The sequence below is a fragment of the Ananas comosus genome, linkage group 10 (assembly GCF_001540865.1).
Source record: "Ananas comosus cultivar F153 linkage group 10, ASM154086v1, whole genome shotgun sequence".
Taxonomy (NCBI): domain Eukaryota; kingdom Viridiplantae; phylum Streptophyta; class Magnoliopsida; order Poales; family Bromeliaceae; genus Ananas; species Ananas comosus.
In genome coordinates this window covers 5,281,069-5,298,913 of record NC_033630.1, presented here as the reverse complement: position 1 = coordinate 5,298,913, position 17,845 = coordinate 5,281,069, and the positions used below count along the sequence as shown (strand labels likewise).

Genomic DNA, 17,845 nt, shown 5'->3' with positions numbered 1-17,845 from the left:
ATTTGTACATATTTATTTTATATTTTCTATTTGTATCTATTGATGTCTCATGACAAGTCAAAAAATTTTAAAATTTTAACTCTGTCAATCTTTTATCTTCTATAGCATCAGCCCACTGCAATGCGCAGGTAACTTCACTAGTTATACATGAATTGCAAACCCTAAATGAGAACACCTCACTCCTATAATTCACGAGTTTGTGGGGCCCATTTCTATCTGTTTAGTTAACACATTTCTTTCTATGAATTTAATATTATACAATGTCCCTCTCTCTTCCCATTGCTTTGCCCATTACCGCTTTTTGACCTTTTTCGCTATTATCGTCCATGTCGCATCAGTCATCACTCTCTTTTGCCCCACCTCTTCATCTACACCATCACCGTTCGCCATTTTCACCACCTTGGATGCAACCTTTTTGCCTTGATAATCATCTCGGACCATTAAAAAAGGTACTGCACTTTTCATCTTTGGTGATCTTTATTGGCATTGCTTCAGCAAGCCTCCTCCATTGTGCTGGCACAAGGAGATCTCATCTATCACTATCTCTTGCGATAATAATGGAGCTATTTTGGGTAGGTTCGCCCACTCTGGCTTCTCATTATTGTCCCCTTTTGTTCCATGTGGTTGTTTACAAAGGACATGGCCTTGGGACTATGTACACGGTACACTCGCTCGAGTTGCCAAAGTGGCTCAAACTATCAGGTTAACCTTGTTAACCTTGCCGTGTGCCTTGTTTCCCTATACCACTAGGCCCTTACCTCTTGTTGGCATTCGGTTAAATCGAATAGGGTGCGCCCATAATCGGGCTCGATCCGACGGTTATTATGTAATCTAATTGGATTAGAATTAATCTCGCTTTTAAATTGGAAAGCTATTTAGAGATAAAATCTAATCATATTAGGATAACAATTAATAACCGATTTGGTCTTATCTCTTACGCACCTATTAGGATTTTGAAATCCCTTATAAATATGCGGATGATCTCACATAAATTAACGAATGAGAAAGAAAAGAAAGAAAAAACAAGAAAACCAAGACAAAATCGTGAAACCCACATCCTCCATTAACCTATATTCTAGAGGGTCTTGAACGGTAGATTTACGATCGTGCTCGTTCGTAGTTCGATCCACCGCGAGTTTGGAGCGTTAGAAGACCTTCAAGGACGACCCGAGGACACGTGAATCAACCTCTACAATCCGGGCTTGTCGCGTTGTAACGCGAATCGCTTTCGCACAAAGGTACGAACAAATACTTCCGCTGCGTTCTACACCTTTATTCTTCTTGCTTCTCTATCCTCTCTTTGCCATCTCCACACTACCTTTTCCTTTAGGTTATATGCCTAGTAGATTATAAAAGCCAACTTGCAATGGGATTGTTTGCATTTTTCTCCTCTAGCACTCTTACATTATATCGGTTGTTTCTTCTATTGCTAGTATAATAGTTTTCTAAGTTCTGAAGGGATTTGTGGTAGGATTTTCTGCACCTTTCTGTGTTGTTGCTTTTACATTTGCTTAATTGCAGTTGATACGGCCACCCAAACCTTTAGGTTTGTAATTCTTTCTTATGTTTTCTACTTTTCAATAAGGGTGATTTTGGAATTTTAAGCAAAGTATTAAAAATGTAGAGAATATACTATTAACTACTGACAAAAAAAAAAAACAAAAACAAAAAAATAAAAAATAAAAATATTAAAAGCAATGAATGAATTGCAAAACCTCGAAATCCCTCATAGAGTTCCAAGTGAAAAATAATGGCATTAAAAAGATAGATTGCTGCAAGTTTGATTTTTTTGCCGCATGCTAGTTGATTGTTCCCAATTTTACTTATTTTTAATTATCTGATGTGGTTATGGCAGCAATATCTATTACAATTTGGTTTCGTGAATTGCTCTGAAATATTTGCAAATGTCTACCTAAGCCGGCGTCTAGGTATGGTTTTCTAGTTGAAAATGATGGATTGGTTAGTGTTTGTATCGATGTGGAAGTAGGGGGGGAGGGGGTGTGCAGCGTCTACAGATGTCGACAAGAGTGAAGAAGATGCTATACATCGCGAAGTTAGGAAGAAACGTGAAGGGTATGATTTTAAGGTTAGGGACTATAATTTAGAGGATAAGAAGTTTTTCTAGAACTTTGTATTCTTAAGTTTCTTTAGGCTATAATACACTCCTCGATAAATATAAGCAGATTAATAGTAACTACAATTTGTTGAAAGGATACTGCACCGATCTCATGGCCGAAAAGGATAGAAGCATTGCTGAATGTCAGGAGATGAAAAAAAATAAAGAGAGAAGTGCATCGAGCTGTTGTTGCCACGTTGTGCTAGCACAATTGGCACAGTTGGCAGTAGGCTCATTTCTGAAGATCTCAAAATGCCATCAGGACATAGGGATTAATGCATTTGCTGAAGTTGCTTTTCTCATTGCTTTTTGACTGCCTCCAGCGCACTTTTACATTCGAATGTTTACTTTTTTTTCCATTCTTCTTTGCACTTTTTTAAACTCTCCTCTTTCTTTCCCTCTTTCTTGTTTTGCCTTCTCTCTTTGGGCATGCCTATTTGGACAAATGAACTAATTTGAAGTTAATGTAAGAGTTTTTGACTATAAACTTTTGCTACATCGTCATCCTCCGCACCCCAAGGGGGCCTCGATTCCTGTAAATGTTTTCTTTTAAAACTAAATGTTCGATATACGCTTTTTGTATGTTGTTTGTGGTTTTGGAATTTAATATAATGTTGATATTTTTCTAAAAGTTGGAATAAGGCGATGATGATACAGAGAGTTTGTTTGTTCTGCTATAGTTCTTTGTTCCCGGCTTATATTTGCTGTGGTTTACCTATTTGATTAGCCGGTATTGCGGCATGGCAACACACTTGGCCCAAGCCAATTACTGTAGCTATTGAGTAGTTAGAGAAAAAAAAAAAAAAAAAAAAAAAAAAAAAAAGGAACAATATGTCTTTGTTGTGATTTCGATTCTAATATTGACCGGGGAAAGACCCATAAGTATAAATAAAAGATAGTAGCGAAGGAAATTAACGTATGCTTTACACAAGCAAAGCTAAACCTTAGTTTGCTATTTTATTTTGTTATTGGACATTATTTAGGACTGATAAAAGCTTTGTGGGCAATTGCTGCCTTTAAAATTTTATATATTTTTCCTCTTTTTGGCGTTTATTTTTCTTATGCTCTATTTTGTATTATGTTGGTTTCTAAATGTTGTATTGGATGGCTTTTACTGCTCTGTATTTTGCTGTACTAATAAAAGCATGATACATATTTCTCTTCGTATTGACATTGTTTGATACATGCTTGCACTATATTTCGAAAAAAAAAACATGCTGCAAATTATTATACCTTAAGTTTGAGTGTATATATACATACAATACATAAATTGTGAATCTTGAGCAAAACATTGAGATCTTCGTAATTCCGAAGGGGTCATTTCCATCTGTGTATTTGGTATTGAATGATGCACGCTTGTCATTTGTACATTGCCTATTTCTCTTCTGATTGCTTTGCCCATTACTAGCTTTTGAGGTTCTTCCAAAATGCTGCTCATTCTATTTCTGTTGTCACTACCTTTGTAATGACCCAAGTCCGCCAATTGAATCACTCGGGCACGTGCAACAGACCACCGAACGAGCAAGGATTTTTCTATCTGCACGAAGCAGACACAAAAACCAACCTACATCAAACATACGTGATATGGGTACCTGAAACATCAGCCTTCATATAATTTTCTCATAATAAGATGTCTCACATTGTAGGTAAACTATATTATTTTGCTAAATACTGACAAAACATTTCGAGGAGGTAAAATCAAACTTCCAACTTTCAATTAGAAATGCTTACACTTTTGTTCACAATTTCGTCGTTTCATTATTACAAACGTTACATACAAATTCGTTTGATGCAATTTTTTTCCTTTCCACGTGTAACATTTTGCGCTTAAAAGTTTTTATATGCTTAATTAGTAAATATAGGAAGCAATGCTATATATGATTAAATAATATAAATCAAAATTTAGTACAATGTTATCTACACACCGAAATGAAATGTACGTCATAAACTTCATCCATCCTAGAATGTCTTCCTACTAGTTATATTGATGTGATTATTACAGCACTTCGGTTCTAAGAAGGGTGCGATGTATAATGTACATCTTTCTGAGTGCACACTACATCCACATTTTTCCCTTGCATTTGCATTATGATAAGAAGTTGATATTGATTTATATAGATTCTATAAGTGATTTCTAGACCGAGAAAGAGAAACCCCATTTTAAATTCGGCTTCTGTTTTGCTAAAATAACATGATGACTCCAGTAAGAAATTATAAATTATAACATGCAAAATTGATTCCAACTTCGACATTAAAAATGCAAACCAATCGTTCAGCATACAGTGGTCTTAACTGCAAAGTATGACTACTAGTAGATTAATAAGTAATGACTCAATCTCGTGGTAAAGCACTCAATTTCATTAGTCCTTAACGCACTTCCACTAATAATATTTTTCACCCTAAAGTTTATTTGATCACAACAAGTATCCTGCTACAATCATTAGCAGCAGTTTTAGCACAGTTGAAGATCTATAAAGGTTATCAAATTCCTAATAATAGAAGTTGTAGCGCCAATTTTCAACAGAGATTTGACATTCTAAATCTTTATTCTTTATACAAATCACGGGCTCTCATGAAGCTTTACTTCACAAATAGAGATTATTATGGGTTCCTGCAATTCACCAGCAATGTTCATTACACAGGTTCACAACGAAAGAACAACAGAGTACAAGAGAAAAAAGAATTAGATGTGACAACAAGTGATATTTGGTTGCTCGCAAGCTTATCACTCTTTCTTTTTCCCTGCTACTCTTTTCGTGCATATTTACCATACAAAATCCAACATATAATCCATCTCATGCGGCTTTGATTTGCTGCAAAGAAGTTTACAAAACCGAAAAGTTATTTTAGTTGATGATTCTTGACGTTGGGACAAGTATTTTATAGCCTGACTAAAAATTAATCCGATTAGGTGCTAAATTTGCTAATGACATGTAGCCAAAACATGGATAGATTGGGGTAGGGTAAGGAAAAAAACAATAAGAAAATATTTTGAAAAAAGTTTCTTTTTTTTTTTTTTTGTTTCTCCCTCAACACCTTTTGGTTGCTCTCTATTTTTGACCCCTAACAAGTTCTGAATGCAGTTTGACGAGTGTAAATTGATTTAGCAGAAGTACCAATCTGCAGGACAAAGCATTTTGACAAGTTCTTAGAAAACAATTAAGTGAAGAACTATATTGATCACTGAAGATTACCTATAACAAGGAGATTGTGCAAAACAATGTAATTAGTAGGTGTTGTTCAGATAGTAGTTCTATTGTGTGAAAACTTTATATATCGGCGGATATGTAGTTCAAGTTGCCGAACTTACTCTTTTCTCTTCTTCAATCTTGGCCTTGATATACGAGTAGAGGGCAACTCCTACAATGGCAATGCAGGTTCCGATGCCCGTCTGGGTTGTGATCTTGTTTCCTAGAGAGATTAAGATCTGAAGTATCAGAAAGATGTGCAATATGCATACAAACAGGGGGAAAGAAAAAAGATCAAGGTACAATAATCAAACATATAAATAGGAGTATATGAGTGCATACCGAAGACTATAATAGAGAAGCCAATCACAAAGACACGTTTCAACACATTGCCAACCGCATGAGTGAGAGGAGCCACTCGCTCCAAGGTGTTCGTCGCCAGCTGCGGTAATAAAAAGGCATTAACACATGCAAAATGGCTAATGTAGAAAAGCTAACACAGATGAATTTTATGACTAAGATGAGTAGAATAAATATAATCCGTGTAATGCATAAATAAATCAATATTAGTAATAGGCAAGCTAAAAGCATGCTAGTCAAAAGATCGGATATTGCGTTTCATGAAAATATTCATAAAGTATTGAAAGTACAAAAGTAAAGCCTGAATTTGTCTATTGAATAAGTATGAAAAAACAAAGATGTTCAAGTTTGGTTCAACAAGAAAAATACTATAAAATGGAAAGCTAATTTTCTTAATTTGTGTGTGTGCAGAAATGCTAAGGAAGCTCTTGATGCCCATCCTGATAATGCTTCTAAACTAAATACTGACGATAGTTTTGCGGCCTAGAGTTGTAAAGCCTTATACATCCTCAGATCATTGTGATGGATATTTTATATGGAAACTCATATAGTAATCCTTTTTCTCTTCAATTGGGAAATTCACATCGTTATCATTTAGACACATGGAAATTCACATGATTGTCTTTTCTTTCTTCAGCAGTGGGAAATTCTTTATCAGCGGCACATAAGCATTGATGAATGGTAAGAGATCACATAATTGGACAAGTACCTGATTGTAAAGGTGATAAAACATGCCCACCCAAAATAAATCTGAGATGAACTTCGTCAAACCTACTTTGGCTATTACATCCTTGAATCCATGCTGCAAAAGTTGAGGCCCCTCAATCTGGAAAAGGGAATATTCATGATAAGAACAGAGGAGAAGATGCACCCGTGGGATAATATATGCTTTAATGATGTAAAATATGGGAATCAAAAATAGTGCCAGTTAACGACAATGAATGTTCAATGTTTCATAGGATATTTGACAAATTTCACAAATGGCAAAGTTAATCAAGATTTCAATTAAACAGTCATGAGCAAAACTTTGCAGATTACATGACTTTCATCTATAATGGCAAGCCGATGTGAGAAAAACCATGGATAGGCTTATAAGCCAGCCTAATATGCTTTTCAGAACAAAGAAGATCAAAAGAATATAAAGCAAATCGATCAAGGATATCTGGTATTCTCAGCACAACAGGTACGCAACATAAATAAACTTTGACAATTTACGAATAAAAACCAAGGAAAACAGGAGTAAATTCGTTAGGAACAGATTAAAGTTTTTTCACCAGATACAAATTTAAGTTTATACTTTAAGCCAATATCAGGTTTTCCATTCTCATTACATCAACAAGGTATATACTATGCTAAGGAATGACCAACTAGTGAGATCCTTAATTCCTTAATCAAGACCTAAATGGCTGCAACATATATAGAAGAAATTAGTACAGATGATTCACTTACAATGATCGCTGGGGGGATGCAAACAAAGAGAGCGATGATTGTAATGTAGGCATACACATTGGTGCTGTCCATATCAGTCTGCAATATCCAGAGAAATATTGTAAGTGAATGAACATGTGAGAGGCAAGAACAAGCAGGAAAGAACAAGATGAACCATGGCTTTCTTGGAGTAGATGCTCCTGTAAGTGAAGGAAATGTTGGAAATCATGGCGCTAATGAATCCAGTCCAATTAAATGATAGTTCCGTGAGAGATGCCATTGAAACACCTGAAATTTATACAGTTTAATGATAATCCAAATAGAGAAACCATCGACAGTAGCATTTCTAGTTCTAAGGATAGTACATCTGTTTCCTCGAGTGCTACAATTTTATCCTGTCTCACGATCCAAAATTATGTGAAAAATGGAGAAATAATATAAAAAGTAATATCCCCTTCTCATTCTACAAAACAAGCACAGAGATGTTCATGGAACTCTTTGTTATTTGGTTTTCAATCTCCCCGTACTTCGCCTCTTGAATATATTAGTACTTGAGATACATGGATAATTTGTTTATGAGACCAAATCAAACATGTATGTACCAAACATGATTTTACCACATGGAGAAGCTAACAAATATGTATCAACTACATATTATGGACTGAAATTACATCGAGTACATATTATGGACTGAAATTAAGTGCCACAAAGAAAGATAATAAACTAAAATAACCAAATACTAATTACCAATCACAACAGGGGCTAGAGATAACCACAGTGTCCAAGGAATTTGCTGCCCGAGGATGAACTGAGAAGCTGCAGCATTGAAGAACGGCTCCAGAGCTGAAATAAACCCAATTGACATTAGGTGCAAAACAATGGGTGAAAAAAACTTGTATATAGAACAGAAGAAAAAAAATCTTTGAATAAAAAAGAAATATATATATATATATATATATATACCCTTGACAGTGTGCGCAAATGAGACTGCAACTGCAGCAAAGGAGACATTGCTGGTCACATGACCCAGGGCATGGCATACTGCCACTGGAATAAGCAGCTTCAACAGTTTTGAGTCAATGGGCTGCAAAAGAAAAATAAACAACAGCACTAGTTACAATGGACATGAGAAATACTCGACATTAGTTAAAATATGATCAATGATATCATATTTAAATTAATAAATTGCATGAACTTAGTATTCACTTCCTTCTTCAAGACCCGAAGAAAATCATTACTCTTTGGCATCTCTTGCCTTGCTATACTGTTATGAATGATGACAGTTCATAGCTACCTATTTGAAGTAATCCTCCATGTTTATTTCACAAATGGACCTCACAACGAGCTATCATTGGATGAACTTCAAACAAATGCAGTTGCACAACTTGAATAGTCAAAATCAAGGATTTAAGTGCCATGGCAGTAGGTTGTGCCGAAAACTTGGTGGCACGATACGAAACGGTGAGGGCCGAGCCATGCCAATGCGTGCCGGTCACAAAAAATACATATGTACCGACACATAAAGGCATGAAATATTTATTTTATCTAGCAAAAAAAATATTCGAATTGCTTATTATGGAATCTAGCTACTATCTTTTTAGGAGGACGGAGGCCTTCGTCCTTCTAAGTCGTTTTAGGTGATAGAGGTGTCAAATCGATGATTAGAACCGTTAAAATTGATCTAGAGCATTTAAAGTGTCTAGAAACTTAATTTAAAGAATTTTAAAAATTATTTACATAGTGATCTAAGGATCACAAAATCGATAGTTTTTGACGGTCTATATGAGTCGTTTGCTTGTTTAACGGTAGAGAACAATGCAAACAACTTGAATTTTTAATAGAAATTTTTCATACTATTTAGATAACGTTTGATAACTCCAATCATGAATTGAAGAAAATCTAACATCTATTTTCTAACATCCATTTTCACAAGGTTATTCATTTTTGACCATTCATTTTTCGACTCTTCAATGAACTTGACATGAATTTTAAAATTTATAAAATTTAGTTTCTAGACGTTATAAATACTCTAGATCAACTTTAACGGTTTCGATCATCAATTCAGAATTCCTATCATCTAAAACGACTTAGGAGGACAAAGGCCTCCAATCTCCTAAAAGCATAGTAGCTGGACTGCTTATTATGTATCTTTATCACATCTTTTGAACTTTATTGAAAAAATTACTTACTAATTTAAAAAAAAAAAAGAGTTTTGAGCTGTGCCATCAGCACGGGGGCTTTATCGTGCCGATATCTTGTTGGCACGATATGGCCCGTGCCGATGGTCATTTAAAACCTTGGTCAAAAGTTCAACTATTGTTTTACTAAATAAATTTCCATAATATTTGCAAAATGTTGAAGAACATTTATCGACAAGAAAAAAGAATCAAAGTGAAGAAAGCAATGAGTGAGTTTGAAAGATTTTTAATCGGAAGTGATAAAAATTTTGAAGCATTTGTCAGGCTTTTAATCAACTTGTTCCCACAAGGGGAAAAAGAACAGGATCACTTTATTTGGCCTACAAAACGGGTAGGCTACTTAGGCTGCAATACACCATATGGAAAATGGAGTTTTAATAGTTTATGATCTAATCAGACCAAATATACAGTTTGGTTTGGATTCCTCATCAAGACACATGGCTTTGCATGTCTGAGATCTGCCTAATCTTGGTCGCCTGAGATCGGCCTTTTCTGAGACCAACTCCATATGTTTCAGTAAAATCTAGTTGATCTAGATTGTTCAAATTGAACACAAGATAAAAATTCTGAATTGAGAGCTTCCCAATACTTCTGCCCTTTTAGGTTTTCAACTTCCTACACTGATAAATTATGTAGTCCTTTCAGAAAAAGATCGAAGAATTCACATACTTCAATAAAATTATGTTTGTCGGCAAGGAGTGTTATACAGTCATTTTAATTCAGGTCAATTACTCCGTTGGTCGCTAAATTTATCACAAAGTTTACTTCATTGAACTTCAATTTGTTGCAATTAAGTCATTAAACTTCAATTCTGTTTTGCTTAAATCACTGTATCAACCTCAAGTTATTTCCCTTAATAGAGATAGGGTGTGTCGAATGATATAGCCGCGACACCGACTCCACAAGATGATTTGACGATGATGTGGAAACTTAAATCAACTCCCGCATCATCTCAAGATGTTAAATTTCAATTGACATGGCATCTTCAAGAAATAACATGGCAGCTGAATTGAGAGCCGCATCATCTTTTAGAGATGATGTGGCACTTGCATTAACTGCCACATCCCTAAGAGATGACATGGTTTCTGAACTAGCTGCCATATCATACCACAGATACAAAAACAAAAAAGAGGTTAACACAATGACCTAATTAAAACAAAATTAAAGTTCAATGACTCAACTACAACAAACGGAAGCATTTTGCTATGAAGGAAAAAAAGAAAAAAACAAAGGCAGAAGCATTTGATCAAACTGATGAGTACAAATATTGCAGTAAAATGCACCATTATACGTACACTGTTGAGAGAGAGCAAACACTTTTAGTAATGTAAATGGAACTTCACATAAGTTCAGTGATTTCACGACAAGTTCAGTGACCATGATGTAATTTACCCTAATTCAAGCACAAGGAAAATAGATTGTGCACAAAAAATTTTCAATGTGAACAAAGTTCACAGCCTAACATCCTCTTTCTGCATCTATAGTGCTACCATGGAGGAGGGAATTTATTTTGAATGGAATGATGGACAGTATTTCATTCTCAGGGAAAGCAATATTCTGCTGAAATATTGAGTCCACAAACTAGCCTAACTCACTATGTTTCTTATATTAAACAATGCATTGATTGCATGCCTGAACTCGAATTATGTTCCATGGATGGAAGAAAGTCATAACATTACTATCATTTAAAAGATTGGGTGTAACGTGCCGGATTTTTAATATAAAAGTAAGTGTAAATAAAAATAGTGTAAGATACTATTTTTATTGGACTTAAAGAAGTAAAATATAAGTCGGAAATAACTTGTGTTGAAGTTGAAACAGAAACAGAAAATTTAGAATTTTCTATAAGAAACGGGACTGATCTTTTAGCAGAAAATTTACAGTGTCAGAAAATTATGAAAATTTGGAAATATATCGGAATTATTTTTCTGAGGCTAGATTTAAAATTTCATATCATTCCGACACCCGGAAAGTGAAAAACAAAATCTGACTGCTATCTGCTAGAGATTTTAGTCGGTAGAGCTTTCGGTGACTTAAAATTCAAAACTGAAAAGTTAAGATCACATTTGTCTGATTAACTTTAATTGAGTCAGGCTGTCAAATTTGAGAGCAAACGGACATTCAGAAGAACTCCAATTAAATGTATCAGACTAGAATTGGACTGAAGTGATAATATTGATGACTTATGGACCTAAGGGCATTTGTTACATTGCTTAGTGGATTTCCACTAAAGTTGCCAGAGGACTCCCCTCCATTCTTATCCACTATATCCTGTACGCAAAAAGAGAAGGAGAAAAGAGAAAAGGGAAAAAGAGAAGAAGAAGAAGAGAGTAATGGATTTGGTGCCGTTTGACGAGCCGATCGAAACGCCGCGCACCTAATTTTTAGTGCTTCGACACTCGGGTTAGTATTATAATATTATTATAATTTCAAATTATATTTTTTGGTGGATTCTTGACGGTGAATGTTAGGAGATGCATTTTGGATGCATTTTCGTTGAAATTGAAGCATAGAATTGGATTTCTATGTGATTTAGGATCCGAATTTTGTGGGATTTCGCCGAGGGAATTTTCGGCCATCTTGGGAGTGTTGTGGCTGCCATGCGGATTGGATGGAGGCAGCGGAACAGCTTTCCACTTCGAAGATCATTCTTTACGTTGAATTCGCACGCTAGGTGGGTTCCGAGGCGCCGAAAACGGCGAACTTCCTCTTTTGTTTATTTGTAGCCATATAAAATTGATGTAAATCTCCTAAATTACTTAGTTTTGAGGTTCTTGGATTGTTGAGGCTTTGGATTATTCTATGTGTTCTTATGAACCTATGTAGAAACAGGTTATGTAGAGTTTAAGCTTAAAAATGGCGTTTTGTAGGATTGGAGATTTAGCTTGAAATTGGTCGTATGAAATCCTAATTGAGGGTAAAACCGACGCGTTGGGAGGCTCGGATCGATGTTCCGACAAGCCTACACCGAGTTATTGAGGAAAAATCTCATTTTAGCTTCGTTTGTCGTCAGCGAGGGGTGTGGTCATTCATAAATTGCGGGAGGTGGTTTTCTCGCATCTCGGCATCACTCGGAGGTGGGTGGTGCTTTCCGAAGTCATCGAATGACCTATTATGTTTATGTTACATTTCTTGAGCATACATGTATATGTTTAGTTGATATTCATGCATTATAGGATTGCAATTGTTATGTGGTTAAATGTGATATGTGTTCTAATTGTATGCTTTGTAAGCAAAAATACATATGGACAGTGGATTGAACAACAGAGAACCCTATAGTGGTATGAATAGGTATGGACTATGAAATAGTTAATAAAGTGACATTGTGAATTGACATCCATGCATTATAGGGTTGAGGTTAGCTTGTGGCTAAATGTGAACAAGTTGGTATACTTCCAATGTAGAAAACATGTGGAATGATAGAACCATGAATATAGTACCCTATGAATGTGTGAACTGATAATAGACTATGACAATAATAAATTTGGTGGCATCATGACTAGATGAACTGATTAGTATCTAGAATTGGAAATGTTAAATCTAGCAAAAGAGCTAGTTAAGTGAGGCATTGTCATTGTATCCTCTAAGTGAGGATTGAATCATACTCACAAGTAGTCTAATGCTCAAGGTAAGGTCGCTCCTCCTTGGGCGATGAGCTCCGGAATTGTCATCAACTGGGTTGGTAAGCGAAATTTTCCCCAGTAGACGGTCCCGTCGGGTTGTAGCAGAATTCTCCCCGACAAGAGGGATTTGGTTGGTGAGTTGTAGTTAACCAAATGGTTAACCAAGTTAATTGGGTAATAGTAATATGACAGCATGCATGCATAAACTTCATGAGTTATCTATTGTTCTTTTCAGCTTTGTACAGACATTGTAGTAGCATTAGTTTGGTTTGTTATCTATTTCTTTTCCTACAGATGCCTGAGTAAACTTAGTGGATGAGTCGGCGAGGTCGGCAGCTGAACCCACTGGAAACTTTCAGTAGTTCTCACCCCACTAACCATGCAGGTTCTAGCGCATGCAGGGTAGTCGAGGATGGTGATATGGACAGCGCTCAATAGGTAGCGGATATCCATTGAGTATAGTTGTACCTTGTACATTTCATCTATCTATAGTTGATAAAGGAAAAACGTAAATTATTTATTTGAGAGATGGCAAATGTATATGTTAAAGAATGAATGTATGTAATAACAATACAAGCTTTGTATTGGATTTAAAGTAATCAAGATACAATATATGAATGTTTTAGTTAGTTTACATTCACTTGCTTGTGTTGCTTACCCTCGCGTAAGCCATGTATATTGAAATTTTTCCTGGGCATTTCATTATACATGTTTGATTGTTGTGGAACCTTGGGCGAACTGAGGAGATTCTGTTCGTTCGACGTCTGTGTAAGGCCCGAACCAACCAAATTGGTGCTCACGGGACGTGACATTGGGACTATCATAATAGGAATTTAACTGAGGTGCGCTTTATTTGAATTATTATTATTATCATTATCCTCACATGGGGGAGATTAGCCATTACTAATACACACGAACTGGAAGCGTATCATACAAATTTGCCAATACATTAATAATCTATAAACACAATAATTCGAATCCCCTACTATTAATTCGGTTCAACCCCAACTACAGACAGGATAAGCTGGCGACCATAATTTAACTAATAGATATGCTACATCAAAAATAGAAACTTAAAAATAGAAAAACACTAAATAGCACTTTTGGTCCTCAGGCTTTGGGGCTTGTGGCACTTTGATGCTCAAACTTTAGTTATTTGCGAATTTTGGCTCGAAATTTCTAAATTATTATAATTAAGTACCACAGCCTAATTTAATTAGTTAAATAGTAATGCGTCCCCAATGTGGTAGCGAAGAAATAATGTTGTGCTCGATAATATGGCAATTAATTAAGATGCCACGTAACTACTATAAAAATAAAACAGCAGTGTCCAGCCCACAAATTAGACTTTAAAATTTAATTATAATATTTAGACAGTTTAAATAAAAAATTATAACAAACTAAAATTTGAGAACAAGTCCGATCAAGTTTTAACCAAAACTATCTGATTGTGGACTGATAACGTGTAAAATAAAATATACTAGTGAATATTTTCTGCGGGCCCTTTCAGAAAAGAAAAAAGAAAAGAAAGAAAAAAAAAAAAAAAAGGAAAAAAAGAACATCTTCTGTGGACAGCATTTTTGGTCAATAGCGATAAGGGGCAGATTTTCCACCATTTGCATCACGACACGTGTCGAAACAAAAGACATAACGACAACACGATATTTTCTTTTAAAAGGTCAAAATGTACGGAGAGGGACCTCCCAATTACAGCCAATTTGAAGTAGTACTTCAAACTGTTATTCTTTTATTAAAATTTTTACAACTTTTTTACTCTTTTGTTTGAGTATTATACTTTATTTAAATAATTATTAGATTAAATTTAATAATTTTATTAGTCAGTAACTTTTTATTTGCACCCGTTTATATACTGAAAAATAATTAAAATATAATAAACACTCTCAAAAAGAAAATTTTAAAAAATAAAAAACACTTTTAAACGGCGGACGTCNAAAAAAAAAAAAAAAAAAAAAAAAAAAGGGCCACTTACCGCGCGCTTCGGTAGACCAACGGCCCAGCTCACCAAGCAATAAACCACTCCCACGAAGAGGTGCACCACGGAAACGAAGCTGCAGCGCAGCGGCGGTAAGCTCACCGCGAGCAACGCTACTAAAACAACAGCATGGAAATTCGTGCGGCGGAAAATTCGAGAGCGAAAACTTACTAGGGATAGGGGAAGTAATTGTAGATCTTCTTGTTGAGTATGTTGAATATCACGTTCAAGAAGTACCTGCCCCTCACACACACACACACCAGATGACCAGAGTGGCACATCCGTAATTTAAACCAATGCAGCGGTGAGGGCACCGCATATAAATGTAATAGGGGATAAGTAACGGGAGCTGGGGTTACCGTACCACATGAAGAAGAAGAAGCCGGTGACCAGAGCCGGGTACTTCGCCGCGAATCCCACTTTCGCTTCCCTACAAATGATAATTAACAAAAAGTTTCCGATTTTGATACTCAGCGTATTATTCCCAGTTTCGTTACTTTTAAATAGAAAAAAGTGGAAAAGGTATCCAAATCTCCTCAAATAAAGGCAATTTTGAAATAAAGCCCTTTTTTATTGATTCCTCTTATTTTAGCATATTTCTAGTTAGTTAGTTGAAAATTCGGACGTATCACTAATTGTTTCCATTTCAAAAATAGTTGAAGTTAAGGAGTATGAGGAGAGGAGGGGAGGGGCTAATTTCAAAATCGGAAATAGTTGAAGGGGTTTTTACACATTTTTAGCACTCAATATGAAACGGAATGGGGACGAGGAGGCATTTGGGAGGGCGAGTCGAACCGGCTGGGCCCGGTTCGATTGGACCCGGTCCAGTCCGGTTCGGCCCGCCCGAATGGCCGCAGAGGGGACGGACCTCACCCGGCGGAATCGTTCCCTTCGGCGGGCGACGACGAGGCGGCGGCGGCGACGGGGCGGAGGAGCTCGCGCCGGGCGGCGGCGGCGGCGGCGGCGGGGGCGGGGCGGTCGAGGAGGAGCGCGGGGCGGAGCTGGCGGCCCCAGATGAGGTTGCCGCCGCCGGAGACGGAGCCGACGGGGGGACGGAAGGCGACAGCGGCCGCGGCGTCGCCGGCGGCGTAGGGTTGCCGGCGGAGGCGGAGGAGGCCGGAGATGCCGCCGCCGGTGCCGGAGAAGGTCCCCGCCGTCGCCATCGCACACGATCTTCCTTTTTAGGGTTTGGAGTGTAGAGAGGTGGCGCGCAGTGGGGAGAGAGAGAGAGAGAGAGAGAGAGAGAGAGGGTCTTGATCTGTGAAAATTGGGGAAAAGATTTTATTATAATCGGGTGGAGGAGATTGATGAGGGGAGATAGAGGGAGGGTCGTCGAGGACGGGGAGAGTTATCGTGCGCCGCGGGTGATGTCCTGCGCCTATTGCGGGTATTTCTATGGAGTTTTTTATAAAATGATGTTTTAAAATTTTATTATTTGCGAAATAATCTTGCTAAAATTATATTTAAAAAACTAATCACTTAAAGACGGTGAATGGTTTACCGCCTTCACCGTTTTCCTAATTTCATAGAAAAGTGCTAAATGATTCATCGTCTTTCACTTGTTTATTTTTTTTTTTTTATAATCCTAATAAACACATAAATATTTCAACAAATTACATATAATCTTAACAATCTGAAAATTCTAACAATCCATCCATACAATTCTAACAATAAAAAAGATCCTAATAATCTATTCATACAATCGTAATAATCAAACATCACATATAATCTTAACAATTTGAAAATCATAATATAATATCAATATAATCTTAACAATCAAAAAAATTTTAATAATTTATCTATGCAATTCTAAAAATCAAACAAAAATTCTAATATTCCACACATAATCCTAACAAACTCACTTTTTTTATTTCCCGTATAATCTACGTATAATTTTAACAACCTCATTTTTTTTCTCTTTCCCAATAAATTATGAAGAAGACGGCGAATCATTCACCGTCTTTTAAAAATTATGAAGAAGACGGTGAATGATTCACAGCCTTCAAAAAACCTTAAAGACTTTCAGAATGCTGTGAATGATTCACCGCGTTTCGAGAGTTAACTTGCCAAATACAAATTTGATAGGGTTATTTCGTAAATTATGAAACTTTATATGGTTATTTTGTAAAAAAGTCATATTTCTATGGTCAGAAATGTATGTACACCCCACAATTATATATATATATATATATATATGAATAAATAAAGAGAGAGAGAGAGAGAGAGAGAGTGCGCGCTAGTCTTCTATACAATCTATAATACCCGGGCGCTCCGGTACTAAAATATCTCGTTTTGATCTTAGGGTGTTCAAATCAACGATCCACACGTTAAAACTGATTTAGTGCATTTAAAATTTTTAAAGAAATAAAATTTTATATTTTTCGACATAGTTTACTTTATAATCAAACCATTTCGAAATTGTCAATTTTCAATGGCTACTATAGCGAGTTTGAGATTAACGGTATAGAAGAATCTAAAATTTATTCAAATTTTGATAGAAAATATTTTAAACTATCTAGATTAATAGTCTTATTCTTGATCTTGAATTTCAAAGTCCTATGCTCAAATTTTAAAGAATATTCAATTTACACCGTCTATTTTGACATAATTTATTTACTAAGTAAACGATGTCGAAAAAAACTAAAATTTTATTCGTAAGAACTTCATATACCCTAGATCATATTTAACGGTGTGGATCATTAATTTGAACACCCTAAGATCGAAAATAAGACTATAGTATCGGAGCTCCGGTACTATAGATAGTATAATAGCCTAATTCTATATATATTTTCTACATTGACGGCATGTTTGGTTCACCTATTTTAGACTATGGAATCGGAATGGAATTCATTGATTCCAATAGTTGTCGTTTATTTTATAGGAATCGGATTCCGATTCTCATTCCACTCCGGAATGGGAATGGCCAAATCCATTTATGA

At 36.0% G+C, this 17,845-nt stretch overlaps 1 protein-coding gene across 1 annotated transcript; it reads right to left on the bottom strand.

Moving 5' to 3' along the window:
- Nucleotides 4,603–16,273, bottom strand: LOC109716280 (triose phosphate/phosphate translocator TPT, chloroplastic). Its single transcript, XM_020241619.1, has 12 exons — nucleotides 15,780–16,273; nucleotides 15,271–15,336; nucleotides 15,078–15,143; nucleotides 14,904–14,982; nucleotides 8,056–8,176; nucleotides 7,840–7,935; nucleotides 7,268–7,380; nucleotides 7,114–7,191; nucleotides 6,374–6,490; nucleotides 5,647–5,746; nucleotides 5,427–5,527; nucleotides 4,603–4,929 (listed from the first exon to the last, which is right to left on the bottom strand). The coding sequence occupies exons 1-12, from the start codon at nucleotides 16,067–16,069 to the stop codon at nucleotides 4,912–4,914; spliced, it is 1,245 nt and encodes a 414-aa protein (XP_020097208.1). The 5' UTR covers nucleotides 16,070–16,273; the 3' UTR covers nucleotides 4,603–4,911.

Excerpts from the sequence above, each read along its gene's own strand:
- LOC109716280 (XM_020241619.1), bottom strand. The coding sequence starts at position 16,069 with ATGGCGACGGCGGGGACCTTCTCCGGCACCGGCGGCGGCATCTCCGGC. Across the intron at positions 8,177-14,903 it reads TTGGTCTACCGAAGCGCGCG|CCCATTGACTCAAAACTGTT; the intron begins GTAAGTGGCCCT and ends TTTCTTTTGCAG. Across the intron at positions 7,381-7,839 it reads TCTAGCCCCTGTTGTGATTG|GTGTTTCAATGGCATCTCTC; the intron begins GTAATTAGTATT and ends TATAAATTTCAG.